This window comes from Lissotriton helveticus, chromosome 1_2, assembly GCF_964261635.1.
Source record: "Lissotriton helveticus chromosome 1_2, aLisHel1.1, whole genome shotgun sequence".
Lineage (NCBI taxonomy): Eukaryota > Metazoa > Chordata > Amphibia > Caudata > Salamandridae > Lissotriton > Lissotriton helveticus.
In genome coordinates, this window is record NC_136058.1 from 272,564,223 (window position 1) to 272,588,289 (window position 24,067).

General features: G+C 44.5%; 1 protein-coding gene across 2 annotated transcripts in view; it reads left to right on the forward strand.

The window, feature by feature from the left end:
• The window catches only part of B4GALT2 (beta-1,4-galactosyltransferase 2), a 929,689-nt gene that overhangs the window by 781,778 nt on the left and 123,844 nt on the right, over positions 1-24,067 (forward strand). For both annotated transcript variants that reach the window (XM_078671715.1, XM_078671716.1), the window contains exon 4: positions 10,723-10,910. In XM_078671715.1, the coding sequence (XP_078527841.1) occupies positions 10,723-10,910 (188 nt within the window). The remainder of the gene's footprint in view (positions 1-10,722; positions 10,911-24,067) is intronic.

Below are 24,067 nucleotides of genomic sequence, written 5' to 3' on the forward strand. Positions count from 1 at the left end.
TAGCAAAACAGGCCTCACCTCTGAACACGAGGACACGTCAGACAGAGGTGCCCAAAACTGAGCTGCTTTCAAAAACAAGATGAATGAACAAGAACATGTGCTCATTTATTCGTTCTTCTTGTTTTTCTGAAACGTTTTTTTTCCAGTGCAATCACAAACCCCAGATCAGCCTCGTGCCTTTATGAGCAGCTCAGTTCTTAAGTCTGGCTGGCAGGGCAGCTGTCTGAAGACCTGTTGTTGGGAATACTTTAAAACATATGTCAAGTGGGCTTTGACTCCACTCAGAAGTGCAAATGTCTGTCTCCTCACTGGTGCTGCTGGCTGTTTGGTGCATTATTCTACCAGCTGAGGACTGCTTGCATTGCAATGCACGAGGGACTATTTTACATCTCAAGCAAGCTTGTGAAACCACTGTCACAGGTAAGTAAACTTGTTCTTTTCTTTTAAGAAATTGAAGCTTACTTCAGTATAATCCAGTTACCAATGGCTTGCAAGAAATGTAAGCTACTTTATCGATTCCTGTCCAGAAAAAAAAACACACTTGCCTTTGCATCTTTTCTGCACATGAGGGACCAGGGCTGGGTGAATGTGACATTTCTCTGTTTGTTTTGACATTTGAGCGGCAGGTACCTGTAACAACATGTACTGTTACCATGGAGATTACCCTGAGGGCTTTTGTGAGGACTCAGATCAATGGCCTTCCTTAAATATCTATCTGTGCTGGAATAAGGAATCATTTAATGGAGAAATACCATTATGAGGACCAATAGAAGCCTATGCTATAAAGAATTCATTGTGAAAATGTACTTCAACCACCATCACCCATACTAGCCCTAAAGCGAAACCTGTCCCTAAACCTCGTTATTGGCATTAACCTGACAACAATCACTACCTTAAATCTAGCCCTATCACTAACTCAACTCTACACTAGTACTAACCCTACGTACATAGCAGCCCATAGCATTTTAACACCCTCCCCCCCCCTAACTGTCTCATTCATCAGTTAGTGATGATGGAACCTTATATTTTCTCCGTTATTTCTGTGCTAATCGTAGTGACCAAAAAAAGGAAACTTTATTCTAAATAAGGTATTTAATATTAGTTTCAGCTTAATTATATATTTTCATGTTGACATAATCCCCTAATTACTGTTTTTTTCTGGATGTGCGCAATGAAGACACTCCTAACTTTATGGAATGAAGCAGTGCTGGTTGATCCAGTCTTTGAAAAAAGTATGAGGCCCTCGTGGTGGTAAAACTATGCTTGAAGCCCTAGAGGCAGAGCAGGAAGGCTTGGTAGGTGTGAGGAGCCAAAGCCTGGGTGCCCAATGTATGCCCAAGAGGGCTGATTTTCAGGATAACCATATACAAATATGGCATGAACCGTGCCCTCGTGGACCCACAGTGGACACCTTTAGCTAAAGACACAGAAGAGAGATGGAGACGACGAGGGACTTTTGCCCTGAGCTCGCACTCCGCAGTGGGCATTACTTATGAGATTGGGAGACTTAGTAAGAGATTTGACTCCGCAGTATTGATGCACAAATGTCGTGAAGATGATGGCGGCAATGTGAACCAGTCGTCCCATCACTGCCGTGGCACACAAACCACCTGCAGTCCAAAACCCCGAATCCCTACATTGCAACCCAGTTTCAAGAGAAAACTGGGCTGCTGTACCCGAAGAAGACCCATAGACTCACACATACAAACTCAATCTTTACTTAGATTCTGCTCTTTAGTACTGAACCATGGCCACCCCCATCCTTTCACGCTTGTCTTCTCCGCTAGATGTTCTATGCCCTCTCGAACCCCCTCAATCCTACTAACATTTCACTGCCAGGATCCCACAACCGCTGCAGAGGACAAGTCTCACAATTGTTTGTCTGTGGAGACCTCAGTGAAGAAGCCACATTAGAGATCCTCCCTTAGAAGGTCGATGTCAGTGAGCAGGGATCCACTTCCACTGCACCTGTTCTCATCAGTGAAATGCTCAAGACATCCCACTTAACAGGATGATGCATGAAACAAGCACTGCACTGGTGATGAATTCAATAGGCATTGGCCAAGCCAATAGGTCTCGCCTATGCGAGAGCTATTGGCTTTAGTAATATGTTTTAGCCATTATGTACACCAGTGGGGCTGCTGTTCAGCATGGCTAAAAGTTAGTGGCGTGGAGTGGGGTGGGGCAGATTGGAGTGGTGTAGATTGGGATAGAGTGAAATGGTGTAGACGGGGGGAAGATTGGTGTAGAGTGGAGTGAGGTCAAATGGTGTGGGTGAATTGGAGTGGATTGGAGTGGGGTGGACTGAGGTAGATTGGGGCAGGGTATATTGGAGTGGAGGGTTGGGTATATTAGTGTGGTAGATTGGTGTGGGGTAGATTGAATTGTAGTAGAATGGGTTAGAGTGGGGTAGATTGGAGTGAAGAAGATTAGAGTGGAGTTGGATAGAGTGGTGTGGGGTAGATTGAGATGGGGTAGAGTAGATTGGAGTAGGGTAGGTTGGGCTTAAAGTGCACACACTCTACCAGGTGGGCTGGGGATGCTAAGTAAGCCAGGGCACCTTAAAAAAAAAAAGGAGCCCACATTAACGGATTGCGCCTTTTCGCAAACACTCAATTAAGTATCATGAAGAGAAGGGGAGACTTTTCCGGTGAACCACAACTGAATGTAAGTGAGGCTTATTTTGCACAGGCCCCTCACCCCTGCTCAATCTACATACATTAATGGGCTGTCCAGCGAGAGACTGGGAATGACACCTCCTGCTCGTTGGTTAAAGAGGTAGTAGAGGCCATCTACCTCAGGTAAGGCCGCTCAGGAACCCATTGGGCTGCTGGCATCATCTGAACAGCACAGACAGAGCCCAAATTGGCCTCCATGCAATCCAGAAAAGCGGCCCATTGCCCGAGAGCCCTGCTTACCAATCTTACCATGCACTCTACCTGCAGCACTAGACTCGCACAGGCCATGCCTGGGCAAAGCCCGGGCCTGTCCTACACCGGTCAGCGCCAGGAAGAGGCTGGGCAGGCCCACTCCACTTGGCCTTTGTTCTTGGATTGGGCTCTGCGCTACGACAGCGGTGACTGTTCTACACACCACTACCCCCTCGGGTACTGTGCTAATTTACTCAGTTGAGCATTCTGATTATTTCTTTAAGGTGTCATTGAGTCCCAGTAAAACTGTGAACACTAGCCCGGTCCGAGTCTGCATCTTGGTGCCATATTACATTGTGCATGCACCATTATTGCACTCACCTGCTTGTAATATTTCATTATTGTTTTTTGCTGCTCAAATTTTTGTAAAAGGAACAAATGATGGACAGAATGCTGAACAATGCAAACATTCACCCCCAGCCACAACGATCTGGGTTTAATCCATCGTTCTTTTGCTCACCACCACGCCACCCCAGTTTGGACCCAGCCATATGCAAATCAGTCTTAGTCAGGCCCAAAGTGCCAAGCGACGTCCTCCTTGGACCGGAAACGAGCATCCTGTGACCAGTTCAGGGTTTCACCCCTCATTGGCCAGGATAGCTTCAATACAGAGGCATGGAGAGCACGGGACCCATGTGTGGGCATAACCGTCCCACTCAGGGTGACAAATGCAAAAAGAACAATTGATGGGTAGAATGTTGAACAATGTCAAACAGTCACCCAATAATGAAATCTGGGCCTAAATCCATCATTTGTTTGTTCCCTGTTCCATTCCAATTTAACCCTAGCCATATGCAAATCAGCCTTGACCCTGATCCGAATGGTGGTATGCAGACAAAATATCAATATTTAAATATCGATATACAATTATATCGAAGTTTAAATATTGATGGGACATAATATAGAAGGTAAGTAATATTGATAGATTTAATATCGATATTAGTAATATCGAAGTTTGAAATATCGATATCATTAATATCGATGTTAATAATTTCGATGTTACTAATATCGATTTTTAAATATTTTTTTGTATATTATGTATTTATTATGTTTATTAATTTATTTTTATGTAAGTTAATTAAATATTGTATTTTAGTACGGTAGCGGGTTGTGGGTTTATAGGGGAATAGGGTGGGAAGTAATTTAATTATGTTAAATTAATTATTAATTAGTAGGAATTATAAATTAATTTTAATTAATTGGTAATGAATTTTAATTAATTGGTAATGAATTTTAATTAATTGATTAATTGATAAATATGTTCTGTAACGGGTTGTGGGTTTATAGGGGAATAGGGTGGGAAGTAATTTAATTATGTTAAATTAATTATTAATTATTAGGAATTATAAATTAATTTTAAATAATTGGTAATTATTTTTAATTCATTGGTAATTAATTTTAATTAATTGATTAATTGATAAATATGTTCTGTAGCGGGTTGTGAGTTTATAGGGGAATAGGGTGGGAAATAATTTCATTATGTTAAATTAATTAATTATTAGGAATTATAAATTAATTTTAATTAATTGGTAATTATTTTTATTTAATTGGTAATTAATTTTAATTAATTGATTAATTGATAAATAGGTTATGTAGCGGGTTGTGGGTTTATAGGGGAATAGGGTGGTAAGTAATTTAAATGTAATTAAGTAATAATGTGCTTTACTTAATTTTTTTGTTAATTATATAATTGATAATTAATTATTAATTGGTAATTAAATATTATTATATGGTATTTTTATTAATTTTTTGGGTTAAAAATATTTTGCTAATCATGTTTTATAATTACGTATTAGTATTTGTAAATGGTTTATATTTATTTAATAGTTATTATTTTTATTATTTAAAAAAATACATTTATTTATAAGTTTGTTATTTTTACCCCTACGCTATCCAACACTTTCCCTACTGTTGCACTCTCTGGAGTGGGAATAGTAATTTTTACCCCTACGCTATCCAACACTTTCCCTACTGTTGCACTCTCTGGAGTGGGAATAGTAATTGTTACCCCTACGCTATCCAACTCTTTCCCTACTGTTGCACTCTCTGGAGTGGGAATAGTAATTTTTACCCCAACGCTATCCAACACTTTCCCTACTCTTGTACTCTCTGGAGTTGGAATAGTAATTGTTACCCCTACACTATCCAACACTTTCCTTACTGTTGCACTCTCTGGAGTGGGAATAGTAATTTTTACCCCTACGCTATCCAACACTTTCCCTACTGTTGCACTCTCTGGAGTGGGAATAGTAATTTTTACCCCTACGCTATCCAACACTTTCCCTACTGCTGCACTCTCTGGAGTGGGAATAGTAATTGTTACCCCTACGCTATCCAACACTTTCCCTACTGTTGCACTCTCTGGAGTGGGAATAGTAATTTTTACCCCTACGCTATCCAACACTTTCTCTACTGTTGCACTCTCTGGAGTGGGAATAGTAATTGTTACCCCTACGCTATCCAACACTTTCTCTACTGTTGCACTCTCTGGAGTGGGAATAGTAATTTTTACCCCTACGCTATCCAACACTTTCCCTACTGTTGCACTCTCTGGAGTGGGAATAGTAAGTTTTTACCCGTACGCTATCCAAAATGTATTTAATTTTTTTATTAGTTTTACATTGTTATTAATTGTTATTTATATTATTATTTTATGTATATAAATTTATTTGTAATTTATTATATTTTCATTAAAATAATTAATTTACAATTATTATTAATGAAGTACATACTATGTATTATATCTTTATTATTATTAGTTTTTATTACATTATTTATTCATTTTAAATATTATAATATATTTTTAACTGTTTATTACATTTATAATGATTATTTTGTTAATATTTCATTGTTTATTTATTAAAATAAAACGATATTTTCTAAAAAACGATATTTTTGACATCGATATATGTTTTTTCGATATTTTTGTATTTACCTTGTTAGAGATAGGATCTCGATATTATTGCCATCGATATTTTTGTTGCGATATTTTGGTAGGTAGATATTTTTGTAGTCGATATTTTGTCATAGATTTCCGAACGGTAACAGTCCAGCCCAAACTGCCTGGCCAGGTCCTCCCAGGATCTGGCCAAGCATCCTGGGACCTGTTTCGGGGCATCACCCCTCATCAGCCAGGCTAGCTTTAATCCAGTGTCGCAGCAAAAGGAACAAATGATGGATGGAATGCTGAACAATGCAAACATTGTAGCATTTAGTGGTACAACAGCCAGACGCCCTGAGTGCTGACGAAGGGGGGACATCATTATAAGGAATAATTTCAGATTAGGGAATTTCTTTTTAACCTATTGAGAGCGTTTATTTATTTATTGATCTTTAAAGCACCTCTGCCTGGAACACCTAACTTTGGTGAGGATGGAGAAACGTAAAAACCCTGTTTTATCCAAACCCAGCTCCTTTTCTGCATCTTTGGATGGGTATATTAAACGCGCCATGGGGGTAATAAATTTGAAGATCGAACATGTGGTATGTCGCCTTTCCGACACACTGGCAGTAGGGGCCGGAGCTGGGCATAGTCTTCCAGGGGATGTTGTTACTGTTCCATCGGATTTTGTTACTCTTTCCCCCTAACACTTTCAAACAGGTACGATACCCTGACCTACCTGCAGGCAGTGGATTGTCATTCGGCTGCCGAGGTCACTCCCTTCTCCGGTGGTCTACATGACCATTGAATTCTAATTAAACCCTCCCACTGTTATGCAAATATCCCTTTAGTCGTTATTGATGCTCCTGCCTTATTTAGTGGCGCCTCGTCTAATTGTAGGGACTTGGTCAGGAACCCAAGCCATGCCAACTTAACTACCCCAATGGATCAACCAAGTCACCACGGGGTATGTAATCCTGTTTCTTGAAATATTTCAGGGCTTCAGAGTAACCTCTCAATATTGGCTAAATACTACTCTCAGTTCCGATATAATATATATTCAGGAAACCTGGCTGGTGATACCTTTGCATGTTGAGGGTTTATTTTCTTTGTTCTCAGCAGCTATCCCATCCCTTGCGGGACGTGCTAAGAGGTGGGCTACAGTTGTTGATTTCAAACTAATTGTCCGTCAATATTTGAAAATCGGTCACACCGTACCGATATTATCGGTTTGTCTGATTTACTTTTAAGGGAAGGAGTGACATGATCATAATTAATTACTACAATAATGTGTTTGACTCCACCCGTAGCAAGGTCGTCGTGCTTTGGACTCTGACTTGAATGTATTCTTATCACATTTCAAGCTTACTTTTCCAATCGTATGGGGGGATTTTAATATTCAACAATGCAGCCATCCACCAAGATGGTTGTGTGGTTTCACTAACTGGTCTGGGGAGGGTACCAGACACTTTCAACACAGTGAGTATGGTAAGCGTTTAAACACATTGATCCACAAATATGATCTTCTGTTGTTGGAATCCCATATGCGGTAAGGTAAACTCCAGATCCATACGTTTGTGAGAAGGGGTAGACATTTTGCTATTGACGATTTGTTTATCAGTTCCACAACAGAACATAAGACCATAGTATAACACACTGTAGTAAGTGACCACAGCCCGATAGTGATAACCTTGGTTTTTTTTGCTGACTGCACTGGAAACCCTTCAAAGATCTTACATATTGTTAGACCAAATGGAGTACGTCTCAAATGGGCAAGAATTGACCCAATGAGCATATTGATGAAGTTGCTAATTGAAAAGGCAGTTGAGTTTTACACCAGTTTAGCCTCTGTTGTGGACAATGAAGACCTGATTTCTGCCTTCGAGCGCATTACTGAGGTCCTTAACTCTCTTCTGATGCATCCTGCCAAATCTGGGCCACATGTAAGACATAGTTGGTTTAATCTTGAGTGATCACAGGCCTCCAAAAAGCTAAGGGACGCCTTACACCATGTTCCAAGAGATTAATCTACCATTAAATTATTAAGGAAACAATATAATGAGACGCTAGCAGCTAGGAGGTGCTTAGGGAAAAGGCCTGGATCAATTTGGTTGAGGCTGCTGAGACCGGGGACACCTTTTCTGTTTTGGAACACCGTAAATGCTCCCTATTTGAAACATGATACCTGTCCTGATTCGACATTAAATATTCCGTCACAAATATGGGTAGACCATTTTTTTAAAGGAATTTTTGACTCTTTGGCATATAGCGGTTCAAGGTCAGTTCCTCCGGCATTAGATAGTTCTGTGAGGATCTCTCCTTCTAGATTGGTGTGCCCTTGAACTTTACGCTGGAGGAGCTCTGGGAAGCATTGTTAATTGTGCCAAAGGGAAAGCACCTGGATCTGATGGAGTACTGGTTGATGCCTTTTCAGTGATGGTTGAACTTTGGGCACCAATTCTTAGCCACATTTTCAACAAGTCAGCATCGGGCAGTGTACCTTCATCAGGCTGTGTACCTTCATCATGGACCAGATCCATAATTATTCCTATCCATAAGAAAGGAAACCAAGCCGATCCACAATGCCCCATCCCATTTCCCTCCTGGACTCTTCTGTGATGCTCCTGAGTGGGATTGTTTTGCAGAAACTAGAGGACTGGGCAACGAACAGTTCCATCCTTCTCAAGCCCAGTATGGATTCAGGAAAGGTCTTGAGATGGTGGAACAATCCTTACACCTTAAGCCTTCAATAGGAAATTACCCAAGAGCTAAGACAGGAACTCTTTTTCTGTGCTTTGCTGGTCTCAGTAGTGCATTCGATTTAGTGGGGGAACATCCATTACAAATCTTATTATTCCTAAGTCCAGCACCCTACAGCGCAAGTCGTGGTAACGACTTGGGTTGTAAAACCCTCGTTGTAATGGTACTGCGGTGTAAAACCCGCATTGTACCGTCATACATCCGATTTAGTGGATCATTTAATTTTATGGCATACTCTGAGCTCGAATGGTGCTCTTGAGAAATATAGTTTCTCTTGTTTTAAAGCTTTGTCTTTTCATCTCCAGTACGCTATGGTCCTAATGATGATGCATCTCTCTCTTTTAGAATTAGTTGGGGTGCAAGACAGGGGTGTGTGCTTTTTATTCTCTCTTTATAAATGGGCTCGATGATAGTTTATGGACCCTGCAGGCCGATGAGCTAACTGTTGCCAGTGGTCCGGTTCCTGTGCAGACGACGTGGTCCTATTGTCAAACTCTGCTGTTGGGCTGCAGCGACTGATAGATTCTTCTGCATGTTTTATGGACTCTAAGAAACTAAAGTTTAATAAATCTAAGACATTTACAATGATCTGTGGGTAAGTCCCAAGGAATGTCAAACAGGTCTACTTGGATGCTACCCCTGTTGTTAAAGTGAAGTCCTTTTGTTACCTGCGTATTCTTTTCTCTGTATTCGGGTTCTGGGCTGAACATGTTCCGAATACCTGGCTTAAGAAAAAAGAGTGTGTGAGGGTGTGTTCAGATTTTCCAGTAAACTAGGCAGCCGACCCACTAAGGACATGATCAGTATCTATAAAGCAAGAGCTTTAGCTGCCGCTAGTTATGGAGGAGTAGTGTGGGTCTTTGTGTTGAGTAGCCCATTACAGGTCGAGGTAAACACCTTTTTAAAGCGCCTTCTGTGTATCCCCCCTTCGACATCGTCCGCCATCATCCATAGGGAAGTATGGCTGAGCCACCTGGAAGATATGTTCGCTTGTAAGCCCATTTCCTTATGGCGCTCAATTTGGGCCTAATCGGAGACTAAATTTACACAGGCTATCATACGAGACTGGTAATAAGCTTTAGATCATACCCTTAAAATTCCAAGACTGTCTTTTATGAATGACAACATATGGTCGGTGTTTGACTTTTCTGGGTTTCAGGATCCAGCTAGAATTCTGTTGTATGGGAAATTGGAGGTTAATGTTCTCCTGTCTGATTTAAAGGCAAGAAAGAGAGTCTTTGATGACGAGGAGAAACAAACGATAGTTGCATATATAATCTTCGCTTCTCCAGAGGGCTTTCAACCTTATCTGACCCAGGTTTCAAACTTGCAACACCGGGTTGTTTTAACTAGATTGTGGATGAGTATTGTACATCATCTTGTTTCCTTCCCCAAAATTAACCAGTGAAATAGATTGCTTGCTCTATGCACTTGTGATGGAACCTCAAAACATAGCACTTTGCACTTTATGCTTTTTTTGTCAGTTTCATGTGGACATAAGGAAATATTTTTTAAAACCTATATTTGCCCCACACGATATTCATGCTCACAAAGCTGTTATGCACTATGTGTCCTTTGGAATCTTCTGCTGTATGCTTTAATGTTGCTTCATATATATCTGCAGTGTAATACGAAACAGGAAAATAATGCTTGAATCATTTCTATATTGCATTTTTATCTTATCATCAAGCTCTGGAGGTATATTTCAATGTTTTAAACGTTTTTGAAAGAATAATGATGTATTGAATTTTATTGTGCTTTTATGGCTTATGGAGATAGTGCTGAAATAAAGATTTTTGATTGATTGAATACCATTAATCAGGCAGTAGTAATTCCACTTAAAAGCAGCAGATTTGCAGTGTGAGATGCTTTATAGAAAGAATGTTGTTATAAAAACAAGCCTGTCACTTGACTGGGGAGTAGTGTGGTCAGTAAACGCTGAATTATGAAGTTAATTTATAACCCAGCAGAAATGTGTCTGCAGTTCACCTCACTCTGAATTCAAGAAGAACATTATATGTCATTGCCTATGACTGTGAAACACACTGCTTGCCCTAAGGAACTCAACAGCGATTGAACTTGCCTGCTCCAATTCTTTTTGCTTGCCTGACCGTGAAACTGAAATGACATTTTGTTGTCTGTCCTTCACAGCTGGGCGAGGACAGCTTTAACCGGGCCAAGTTGCTGAACGTTGGGTTCCTGGAGGCCCTGAAGGAAGTGGACTATGACTGCTTCATCTTCAGTGATGTGGACCTCATCCCCATGGACGACCGGAACCTGTATCACTGCTATGAGCAGCCGCGCCACTTTGCAATCGCCATGGACAAGTTTGGATTCCGGTAAGATCTCAGAGTATGGTGCTGGCCACTGCCAGGCTAGTTAGGCAGACACACACTGGGACATCATGTAGGCTTTGGTTGATGGAGGTCCTCGCTTCTGCTCTTCCAGTGCAGGACCGCCCGCCTTATTTATATATCATCGCCTGTCTCTTTGCTAAAATAGAATTTCCCACTGCAGTAGATGCACTTTCAACAAAGGTGAATGCACTGCTGTCCCCCCTGTTGTTTCAGCCCACTCTGCATTCTTTTTTTATGTGACTGGTGGATCTGGCAGGTGAATAAATGGCTAGTCCCACCCAACATAGGACAGGGCTACCACTACTGTAATCCTGTGATTGTGTGGCTGCCAGGTGAAGGGTGTCAGACAGGACAGCCAGCTGATGGTGGTGCTCTCACCTCAAACCACAAGTTTGGGGGGGCAGGGGCCCTGTCAGAGTCTAAAGCATGCCCTTTGTAGTTTCACATAAAAAAGGAGATAAAGTCTTATTTCGGGCTGGGTAAAAGTCAACACAGTAGAGGCTGCATGGGATTGACTTTGGGAGCCTAGTACTGCCAGCTTCACTCTCAAAGATACCACACTTATTGACAAGTTCATGTGGATGTTTTATCCAAAAAGAAGGAGATTCCTTTCTCACATACTTTTCCACCATGTCATTTCTGACTCAAGGCTTTAGAGCTCATTTGCCTTGAGAGTTTGAATGGTAGTGAGTGCTAGAAGTTCAAGTACCTTGCTTTTTTTTGGCAGCTGATGTGTCAACCAGCTGTTGAGGTGAGGCGCTTCGTACCAGTGATAGAGATTAGAGTCTCAGGGGTGAACTTTTCCCCCTTAGATGACTCTTGTATTTTCAGTGGGAACTGCTTCAGGGAAAATACAGCTGCCGACATTTTGAGATGCCAGGGAAACCTGACGGAACACATATCACGTATACCTATTCTGAAGATAGTCTTGCGTTGCAAGCGTCCATCTGCAGGACACACATAATGAAAATCACTCTTGAACTGGGAGTTTTCTCATAGCACATGAAGGATATTAAACAGATTTTCTTTTTTAGAGTGCCATGGCTTCAGTGGGCCACCAGAGGAAATAACATTGGATGAGCCATCCTCAATTGGGCGCAACTTCCAGTGCAGTAACCAGCTAAACAGACTATAATCATAAGAAATATCATAAAGGGACCTGCAGAGCTGTTCAAAGCTGCCTGAGTGCTGGAAACAATAAACTGTGCATCTGTCTCTCGCACCTCATCATCCATCACACTGCTACACGCTGCGTCTCATAACATGATATTCGAGCCTCTGTGGTCATCGCACACGAATTGGAAACACTTCCCAAATAGGATCACAAAACAACTTCCAACCACACACCCTATATGTGGGGGCGTAGCTTGGTCAGTAAGATTGGGGGGATGTGAACTTCTGATTTTCCGACAATCACGCTGCATATAATGTTAAACTATAGGACAAGCACGGCTCTTGAGAGGGGCTAAAGAAGCAGTGGAAAGGGAGAGGAATGCCGATTGGTAGGAGTACTAACCGAGAGAAAAACTATATTTTGTTAAATATACAACATTTTTTAGGGCTTTCAAAACAGAGATGAGAGGGAGCGTGGGTATGTTTTTTGGCAGTGTGTGCATGCAGAGTCCCAGCTGAAATTTGACAGACACCTCACCATACCCGACTGAAAGTCCCTGTACCCAACTATTCATCAGAAAATACATTTATTAGGGGGGTGTAGCATCCCAAACACCCCCCAGAAGCTACGCCCCTACTTACATGGCGTAGCTAGCTATCCATATAGCGAAGTGCTTCAGGCTAAGTGCTTCAGTGCCCCTCAAAGGGACAGTAAACGCTATGCAATGCTACAATACAACACAATACAATACACAGCCATTCCGTATTGGTGCTAGGACTGCAAAGAGTGTTGCCCCCATGGAGTAGTAGACCGCTCTCCCATTAATACATTGTTTTTGTGCGATTCTAAATGAAGTGACTAATGTGGAGGTGGGAGAACTCAACACCTTCTATTTTGTGGTGGATGGCTGTTGCTACCCACCAACCCACTTCCAAATAAGACCCTATGACCGAGCGGATTGATTGAGGGAACTTGCACCAAGATAAGTCATCTTAACAAAGCGGTTCCATCCGATGTAAAACCACTAGCAGGTATCGTGTGAGCAGTGCTTAATTTGAGCCGGTGATTTCTGGTGCTAGACACCAACACTTAATTGTCATCACTTTGTGCCACAAGGAGGCACTGTCTGGCTAATATAGAGATGATCACAACAGTTAATTATTAATTCAAAATACATTAAAAAAATGACTATTATCTAGTGCCCAAGCCATTCTTATAGCTTTTGGGGACCTGAAGTAGTCTGAATTGTCACGCTTGTAGAAGTGTGATGGTTAGTAGCTGTGTTGTTACTATCACTGGCAGAATGGCAGGGGTGATATGTGATGCAAGCTGCAGTGGCCTCCTGACGAGAGCCCAGGCACTTATTGTGTTTTACAAATTAAGCACTGAGTGTGAGAAAAGAGAAGTTGGAAAGGTGCGAAGAAACAGGTAGGGGACCTTCGGAAATATCCACATTGAATGCACAGATCTTTCTTGAAGATACAAAGCTTTAGTAGACGTCTTCTCTGCTGAGGCATGCTTGCTCCCTCTTTCTCCAGCCTCTGCCCCTTTTCTGCCTCAGAGCAGCGAGTTCAGAAGCTGCAGGACACCCCCTGTAGGGAGATGGAACAGTCTGGCAAGTGACCGCGGGCAGAGGGCTGATGATCCAAACACAGAAGGATCCACGTCAAGCCAGCACGTTCCACCCTTCGGTTTCGGTTCTTGTAATTGATTGTTTCTTAGACAAGGAAGCATGGGAGTCCGCAGAAATTTTTCCAGGGTGGGGCAAAATGTTAACGTCTCCCCTGTTTTTCTGACTGCTTTCTCCATTTTCCTGCTTTTGTCCCGTTTTTTTTTTTACTGCTTCCTCCTTCCATTTTTCTGAGTATTCTCTCATGCTTTTGCCTTATTTTCACTGCTTTTTCCTTCCTGGTCACTAACCCCGTTTTTAGGTTTCGTATGGCGTCCGCTGCGCAGCAGCGTTCGCGCTGGCGAAAACTTTTGAGAAGAGTATGGTGCCTTTGTCACGCCTCTCACTTCCATTGGCTAGCTCCATAAATGGAGGCTAGCCATTGGAAGTGAGATCTGTCCGTCATGGTCCGAGGCGATTCGTGGGCATTCTGGCGATGTTTTTCTCATCCTGCCCCTTTTATCACGTCATGCGGCTGTGGGCGTGTGTTTTTTTTTTTTCTCGTGATGTTTTCGTCTTTTTGGAAGTGCCTTTAGCCGGAGTGGTCGGCGAGATGTAAGTTGCCAGGAAGTTGTTATTTCCGATCAGGTAAGCAGCATTTTGTTTATAATTTTTTTGCATGTGTATCCCGTCTCATGTCGTCTCCCTGTTTGTTTACGTCTTTGTGTGTGTCTTTGCTGTGGTCTCTACATGCCCCTTGTTGTGAATGTTTTTCTTTGTTTCTAACACATGCCCCGTGTTTGTACGTGTACCTCGTCTCGTTTATCCCGTCTCATGTTGTCTCCTTGTTTTTTATTCCCTCCCCGGCGCCGCCTGAAGCTGCGTTTCTCGTGCGTCACCGCCTGTGGCCGGCTCGAGACCAGTGGCGCTTCATGCACCTCCTTTTTGTCGTCCGATGAGGGTGCGGGTTCCGCAACTACCTCTGAGCACCGGTAGCCCCTCTACCGCCTCCCTCTCAATCCTTCGCTTGGGTTCCGGCGGGTGTCAGCGACGGTCTCTCTTTTTCCTGTCTCTCCTTCCCCTCCCTCCCGCTTGTCTGTTTCCTCCTGACTCCGTGACCCTCCCCTCTCTTCCCCCACCAAATATGGCGGCTCCGGCAGTTTTGCCTGATCCACGGCGCTTGCCTGGAATCAGTGAATCGAAAGGCGGTAGAAGCCAAAGGATAGCCAACTGTGACCCTCACCACCCCACATAAAAATACACTTCTACTGTAAGTGATCTTGTACAAGAACCATGCAGTCGCGTAGACGCGAGCATGGTTGTCTGGATCTCACATGGGCAGCGTACAGACAGTGAGTGTAACCATTTTAACATTAGTGGGTGAGTGTTTTAATTATTACTTCTTACCGGCACCATCGTACCACGTTTATATGAGTGGTCATTTAAAAGTGAACATTCTACAACTCGCCCACGTAGGGCTGACAGTTAAGCGCTGCTTATACCGAAGGTGCACTGCAGAAACGTTCAATCTAGACAGGTTAACAGGGCGGCACTGCCATACAGACCATCAGCGTTCTCTGACGGTTTGATGTCAGTTGGACATAGATAATAAACACTCTTGTTAGTTAGTTCATTGTGAGCAATAGGACTTGGGTGTGCGCGCGCACCCGCCACCTGGCTTGTGCGCAGATGCGGCAGAGTCCCCGGAAGCCGAAACCATTGCATTGTAAATGCTTGTTTCTGACTGCATTCGCCATGTTTTTTACTGCTTTTTCCTTAGTCTCCCCCATTGTTCGGACTGTTTTTTCCTGCTTTTGCCTTGTTTTTTTTTACTGCTTTTCCCTTCCTTGTCCCCCCCCATTTTTCTGAATCTTTCTACCCTGAATTTTACATTCCTCTCCTAAAAGTCTCCTTCGGTTTTCCACCACATTTCAGAAAATAAACAAAACCAGGCAGGGTAGCTGTAAAACATACAGGCTGTCAGAAACCCCTAAAACTTCAAGTTTTAAATAGTTTTATATTATTCTATTGTTAGATTTGAACACGAAGCGCAGGACAGAGAAGCTGCCTCTCGCTGAACTCTCTCTCTCCGTCTGACTGGAGAGGAACCTGCGCAGTGTGCACTTGCTGGGGGCTAAGCAGGGCGGGGGGCAGGTCGGAGTTGGACCATGATTGGTCCAGCTCTCGATTTGCATCATGTTAGGCAATTAGGCGATGTGGTAGTCAGCTATCATTGGTAGCGTTCAGCTACCCAATGACAGTGCTGCCTGAGCCTCCTGGTGGCTGTCCCATATGATTGGTAGCTGAGCGCTATGCTAAATGTCATTGGTAGTACCATAGCGCTCAGCTACCAATGGCATGAGTCATGGGAAGAAATAATAACTAAACAAGCAGTGGCATAGCCAATAGGTCTCGCCTTTGGGACCTTAGAAGTTTTTAGCCAGAGATATTTACTTTGCCTATGTTCTTAAGGTGTGCTGTGCACAAGTGTGTATGGTGTGTAGTATGGTGTATAATAAAGAAGTGTTAGAAGTCTTTTTGTTACTTTATATATGACTATGAAAGCATTATATAGAATGTAATGATTATATATAAAAAAAGCTGGGAATTTGTATATGCTTGTTGTAATGGTTGTTTGCTATTGGTTGTTTTGTTATTGGGGGTGAGTTAGTTAGTGAGAGAGATAGAGTTAGTGATTCAGATAGTTAGTTATTGAGAGAGAGAGTTAGAAAGTTATTTAGTGAGAAAAAGAGAGTTCGTGAGAGAGATAGTGAGTTAGCGAGAGAATGAGAGTGTTAGTTAGTCTGAGAGAGAGTGAGAGAATTAATTAGTGTGTTAGTGAGAGAAGTAGTTAGTTAATGAGAGAGTTAGCTAATTAGTGAAAGAGTGAGTTAGTGATGTAGTTAGTGAGCTAGTGAGTTTGTGTGCGAGAGAGTTAGTGAGAGAGTTAATTAGTGAGGTGTTGAAAGACTTTGGGTTATTTAGTTTGTTAGTGTGAGTTAAGTAGCGAGTTAGTGTTAGTGTGAGAGGTAGTTAACAAGATAGAGTTTGAGGGAGTGTGTTAGGTAGGTAGGGATAGTGAGAGTGAGTGTATTTGTTAGTACGAGAATTAGTTAGTATGATATAGTGAAAGAAAGAGTTAGTTAGTGAGAGAGTTAGAGAGGTAGTTTGGTAGTGTGTGAGTTAGTCTGTTAGTGAGAGTGAGATAGTTACTGAGTTTGTGAGAGTATGATAAAGTGAGCATAGTAATTTTAGTGATTTTTAATATGTTGGTTATTGGTGTAGCTATTGGTGGTGCAGCATTGCAATAGCATTGTAGCGTAACGGTTTGAGGGCTAATTTCTGTCTAGATTTTAGCTTTATTGTGCTAGATTAGTCCACTATAATAACCTAAAAGGAGTCCAAACTAACGTGCCGATAATGTTTATAGTAGATAAACATAAAGAGAATGCTAAGCGTCTCAGCAGACACCAGCCTAATTTAAGCTCCATGCAGGTGCTAATATTACAGTTCTGATGTAAGTAAAAATGAACTGTTTTCACCAGCATATTGCAAAAGAAGTTGAAAACTGTTTTTAAAATGGTGTTACAGGGGAGTGGCCAATATTTAATACTGGCCTCCTGCACATCATTACATTATGCGCATGGTTTGATCTATGCAGAATAGTTTAGCGTAGTACACCAAGAAACATATAGGAAATATTTGCAAATATGTTTTTGGGGTAAAGTGTGCAATGTTATTTTTATATTGTAGATGTTATTTAATTTTTTATGGTGTTATGTGCATTTGTGTATGCCTACTGTAGTTGAGGTGAGAGGTTCATTTAAAAAGAAAAAAAAGAAGCAGTTTAAGGGTAAATAGGGGTTTTAAGAGAGAGAAAAGTTACAGGAAAGTGGAGGATGTTAGAGAGAGTACATTACGTTGTGTATGGAGATATGGCCATATTGGAAGGAAGTGGGTGAGGAACAAACCACGGACGGGAGAGGAGGATGGTACAGAAAGTGTAGTAGGTGGTGTGCTGTGTGTGCCTGCTGTTGATGTGCCGTTGCTGGTCTGGTTCCTGCAAACCTTTGTCACAACAAATTGTTAATTGATGTTAGTGGGAGAGCCTGAGGGCTTCATTACTTTTGTGTGAAACTTTGGCTTAAGGTGAACCGAAGGTTATTGCAAGTGGGGGGAAGTGTGCTGTGTATGCCTGCAAAAACTGTAAACCAGCGGTGTCGCGAAAGGCAAAACTAAAGGCAGGATGCTTAGTATATTAATACACTAAACATCCATTGGAAAAAAAGTGGAAAAAGAGTACTTCTAAAGCTGTTGCCAAGCCACTCTGTACAATAAAAAAAAAAATGGTAACTATACATCTCATACAAACGTAATCTCAGTTTGGAGAACTCAGACGTTGATGCTTTCAAGGTCGATGAATCGAGCTGAGTTCAAGTTGCGTTTGTTCAAAAGTAGCACCTACCACGAGATGCCCTCCAGCAGGCAGTCTTTACTATATGATGGGCTGATGGGCGTCAATTACGGGTAGCCGTAGCTGCTTTGTCTGACCTGCCATTCCATTGACATTTACACTTCCATTCCCTTTCCTTTCCCTGGTCTCAGGGATGCTTAACCCCTTCGGGGCTGATGACGAGCTCAGCTCGTCATGAGTGTAACGTGCGCTGATGACGAGCTGAGCTCGTCATGTAACGCGGTAATTTGAAAAATGCAGCGCGCAGCGGGAAAATCGCTAGCGCGCATGCTGCTAAGTGAGCAGCGGGCAGAGAAAGTAAACAAGGCACACACAGAATTATTTACTTTCTGTAGTAGCCAGCCCTTATCCTTCCTGTAGCCAGTCACAGAAGTGCCACCCTGAGCTCCGTGGGTATCATAGGGAGTAGCCTGGTAATCAAGTGCCCAGGTTGTGTCATCCAAAGGACACTTAATGTCGTTATATGTGCCAGCCCACACATTACCAACATGTTGGATGGCTGCACCAGTACGGCCCGCACCGGACCAGAGATCCAGGGGGGGAGAGGCGGGGGGCAAGCGCCCCTCCTTGCCCCCTCGCCCCCACCCCTGCGGACGCCCATGCAAGGAAGAGTGAATCCTGTCAGTTTAAGATTCGAATTTTCTCGCACTTTTCCCCTCGTTTCTTAGCAGTGCCCGGCTGTCAGCGAGCCTTTCCTGGCCGCCCTCGGATTCCTAGAATCCGGGAAAAGGCCATATCTAAGTTTTTCATCTAGAAAATTCATAGCATTCCAGCCCCACTCCAGCATTGTCAAGCAGAAGGGGATAAGCACTCCGGGAAATGGTTTCACCCCTGCACCATTAAGTGAAGCAGGGAACCCCATGGGTCCAACCATTTCCATCAGTATCGAGGGGGCTTTCCTCTCCAGGCATCTTGGGAAAAAGGCTACCGGCGTAGTGCCAATATCGGCCCACTCACCAGCCCGCTCGCAGTAACATGCATTTCACAGAAATAAGCAGACAAGACAACTTTTTTGTTGGAAACAAGTAGCTGCAGGGTTATTTGCATATACACATGCCACAAGGTGGGTTATCTTACAGGCGATCCAAAAGGCAAGCCGCCCCTCGCGACCTACCACCTGATGGGCCAATTTGCAACGTGGCCTTAGCCAATCATTGCTTAGCGGTAATGGGAGGAGATAGCCCCTCCCAATTCCGGTGAACCATTGGTCCACCCTCTTGCTCACGCCCCCCCCCCTACGAGGGGCGGAGCGTTCAAGCGACCCCCGGTTGTACAGGTTTCCAACCGCCCGTAGGATAGCGGGGCACCGTCGTACCCCCAGGGTCCACCGCACAGACTTCCTGGGGATATTAGGCCTCAGCATCCTTTGTGCTCCTGAAGAGGGTACTCCCAGGTACCTTTCCGCCTCTGGATCGCCCTGTAACTCCGCCTGCAACACAAATGAGAAAAGATTAGAAACATTTCCCCCCCCAACCCTGAAAACGCTGGGTAGGCGGAAGGGAGGGGAACGGCGTCAGGGTGAGGGGACAGCGGACAAAGAGGCCGCTCGGTGGGCGGGGGAGGAATATATACTCTCCCCCGCCCACCCCAGGAAGGAAGTGACGCGCGGGACCCACCAGGGTCTCAAAGAGCTGGGCTGCCCCGTGTGCCATCTTGTGGCACTACGGTGGCCGCCCTCTTATTTGTGTCCCCTGCGGGGACGTGTCGGTCGGCCTGCATAGTGCCAATATCGGCCCACTCACCAGCCCGCTCGCAGTAACATGCATTTCACAGAAATAAGCAGACAAGACAACTTTTTTGTTGGAAAAAAGTAGCTGCAGGTTTATTAGCATATACACATGCCAACAAGGTGGGTTATCTTACAGGCGATCCAAAAGGCAAGCCGCCCCTCGCGACCTACCACCTGATGGGCCAATTTGCAACGTGGCCTTAGCCAATCATTGCTTAGCGGTTATGGGAGGAGATAGCCCCTCCCAATTCCGGTGAACCATTGGTACACCCTCTTGCTCACGCCCCCCCCCCCCTAAGAGGGGCGGAGCGTTCAAGCGACCCCCGGTTGTACAGGTTTCCAACCGCCCGTAGGATAGCGGGGCACCGTCGTACCCCCAGGGTCCACCGCACAGACTTCCTGGGGATATTAGGCCTCAGCATCCTTTGTGCTCCTGAAGAGGGTACTCCCGGGTACCTTTCCGCCTCTGGATCGCCCTGTAACTCCGCCACAGCCCTGGGTGTGGCGACCGTCACAGCCAGGGCCCCCCACCAAGGCCGGCATTCCTCCTAGCTGTTCCTACTTGCTATTACTAGGGTCTCTTCCCTATTCAGAAAAAACAGGTCCATGCCAACGTGGACCGCTGACCCAAAAGTCCAGTAACACCAAGTGAGTTTGGCTTGTAGCACACATGTAAAAGGCCAAATCTCTGCCCAAAATATTTACGCATGGCGCAGCAAACCTCGTGCGAGCCAGCTGCCTCACTGTCCCAGACAGGGCAACATGCCACTGGGGTTCGGGATAAGAAATCCGACCACAGAGCTCATCTGTCACCAACGTGTGGCCAATTCCCCTTGTGTTCCTCCTCTAAGGTGCATGCTAGCCCCAGAGCCCAGACAAATTAACAATACTTCTCCATAGCTCCCCGGCGACACAGCATGGTGTCACAACAAGATGGAGGGAAAGAGTGTGTTGCCTGTGGATAGGTACTGAAAACCTCCATGAAGGGCCAACTAGTGCAGTCTACCCTGCTTGCTGACCCAGTGACCGGACACAGAAACCCGGTCCCTGCTAACCACCCGTGTGAGCCTTGATACTTCCACCCGGCCGGTGTCGGGCTATCAGGTTTTGTGTCACCTGCTTTGCTGAGATCCCTTTGGGGGATCCGCTGGGACCCATATGTGTCCCTGCAAATACTGCGTCATGCACTAGGCCCCTAATGCCCATCTCCGTCCCACAAGGACATCTGGGAGCCCGATGCCCCATCGCAGCTTAGGTTAATGGCATAGGGCCCCGCACCCCCAGTCAGAGTGTGGGACCTGCATTACTTGAAAGTGACCAGAAAATGTGAGTGGCTGGTCCTGTCCTGTCGAGGCTTGTAACTGGCCGTTCCCACCTAGTAGTGACTGTCGTGCCATGGGAAGAGTGACATGAGCACGGGTGTCCCAGAGTACTGGCCCGGTAGGAGGGGGAACTACCAGAATGCAACTTGACCCATCTTCGGCAGTGGGAACGCCATCGAGTCAAAATGACTGACTTGGCAGATCTCGAGGATCAACTCCTTGTCCATGCCTGCCCCCATCACATAATACAATAGTTGTGCAGCCCACCGCTGGTCGCAAGCTTCTCCATCAAGCGTATGAGGCCAGTGAGAGATTCGCACAGGCAACATCCCTTATAACACTGTGTAGGGATCTCCTCGTGTTAGACACTTGTGCAAGTCGTCCCCCTGTGCCTGGCCTGCGTTGTACCCTAGGAAGCTTAAACAAGCAGCCTATACAACTGTATGTGCATCCTGTGGCACTATGGGAACTAAAACTTCCTCATCTTACCACCTGGTAAGTGAACACTGCCAAAGGAATCCAGACTATCTTACCTGAAAACAACTAAATTGATACTGTCTGGGTGAAAAGCTTACCCAAGCACCTAGCCAAGGGCCCTTCACTGCGAGTCAACCCCCGATGAGGGAAGTAGACTGAGGAAATTCCTGTCCCTTGCGGACCCTACACCAAAAGACAGCTAAAGCGATCGCCTACATGGGCTACCCAGCTTGCACATGCAAAGGTGCTGAGAAGTGCTTGGTGATAGGCCACTCAGACAAAGCCTCCCTATCCTTACTTAGAAAAGGAGCGCTACCATACCACAAGCCCAACTCATTGTATAGTCTATGCTTCAAGTGCATGAGATAACTAAGCCACAGTAATAGCTATCTTGCATAGCCAAAACAAGAAAAAGCCGCCCCCCCTCCATATCACCAAGGTGTCAACTGCTAAGTGTGACATTTCCAACAATACAGTGCACTATGAGAGACATAAAAGGAGCAGAATAACACTTTCGTGCCAGCAATCGAACAATGGAGCTGAGTAAGCCCCAAATCAGTAAATACACCAATTGACTAACAAGAGACTCTAAAAGGCCATGGATAAGGCTGCATTATGTCAGGAATTCCCGAGCTAGACGAGTGCCTGTGTGAAACAATGACATATGTATGCTACTTTGGGAGTCAACGTGCCAGGTATGAAGAGAGACGCCTCATCTTGAGCACGCCGACCCAGTCTAATATCAGAAAGACGCCGACCAAGCCTAAGTCTCCTAATTTGTTCTCAACCTGTGAGAGCGAAAACGCACACCAATGGTCGCACTACTGACCCACAGCGTATAGATAACCGAGCCTGGTATGCCTCCCTGCAAAGCTGCACGCTGCGCCGCCAGGGCAAAGTGTTCTACTCTTAAAACATCCTTGAGGTTTCTATAGATAAAAACTGAACCCCCAAGGTAATTTGGAAGAGTCACCGAGTATATCCATGACTCTATAGTGAGTTGCTGCAAGATCTGTAGCAAACATCTAACCAACCCCGGATAATGTACGGAAACACATTCTGAGAAGAAAGAGTAAGCCCGGGCACTGTCAGTAACTCTTCCCATAGAGGGCGTGCAAGCGCTGGACTGTATCAAATACAAAGCTTATCCAAACAGGGCCCAACTATGGTTTCTAACCAGGACACCGATCATACAACCGCGAGTGTGTTGTGTAGCGTATGCACTCCTGACCTGGATAGGGAAATAAAAGAATTGAGTCCACTGAGGCGCCATCGCCCCCTAATGCGATGTGGGTAAAGATGCCGTTCACCCTGCCTGACCCTGGTGAATGCAGCCCTTAAATGCCCTTGCCTGCCAGACACAGCAGTTAGCATTTCCATCAGCCTTGCAGAGGCTCCAGTTCGAGTAAAACGTGCATCACTGTTCTGGCAGGCACCCGGACACCCTTCCCCCTCTATACAAGTGGTAAGGAGAGCGGTCGCTTGTTCCTTAAAAAATGCATACGCAAAATCCGCTGTACATTGATATCCGGGAGGCAGTTACTCAAAGAAAGTCCCAAATGACCAAAAGTGTAATGCTTGGTCTGAATAGGCAAGAGAAAAATAATGATTTAGTCTCCCCCTGTCAAATAACAATCAAGTTGCAATCAAGGTTGCAAAGGACAGAGGAAGCCACTGTCTCCCATGTGGGGGGACCCCTACAAATCCCCTCAAGCTAATGCTGTCGTCCTGAACAGGTAATCCTACCTGCTGGCCAAGGTGACCCATGATGGAGAAGCAACCATGGCCAGGATGGACAGTGGCTCCCGAAGGTGCTGACCGGTCCGAAGAGAGTGAAATGGGCATGCCATAGACTTGGAGGTACTGGTGTATGTGTGAAAATTGCACATGTAAGGTGTACCATGCCCTAGCAAGCACATGCATGGACATTGCGTGCAGAACCCAGCAAGGAGCATGCTAAGGAGCTGCCCCTTGCAGAGGGAATAGAGGAGAACACTTGCCAAATGGAATTCGCAGTCAGTGATGACCGATGCACATTGGTGTGTGTGATAAAATTCACCCCTTACCAAACTACCTAGAACACCTCATCCCAGGCCTTAAAACTGACCTCAACCAAATACAACTAGAGCCCTCTAATAAAGAGGGAAAACCAGAAAAGCTAGAGCTAATCCCCTAGACTATGGAAGTGTCTTACCAGTGTGTTCTTATGCTAAGGAGTCTGCCATTTGGTGCAGTAATAGCCTTCTACCTGCGTTTGTTACTATTTGTAAAATGCAAACGTCACTTATCATATGTAACATACTCAGTGCTCCCTCTTAACATAGTTTATACATACTTTTCCTCCCATAACCACCTCCGCCTCCCAGGCCTTCAAAACTGATCTCAACATTCTCCTTCTTCAAAGACACTTCCAC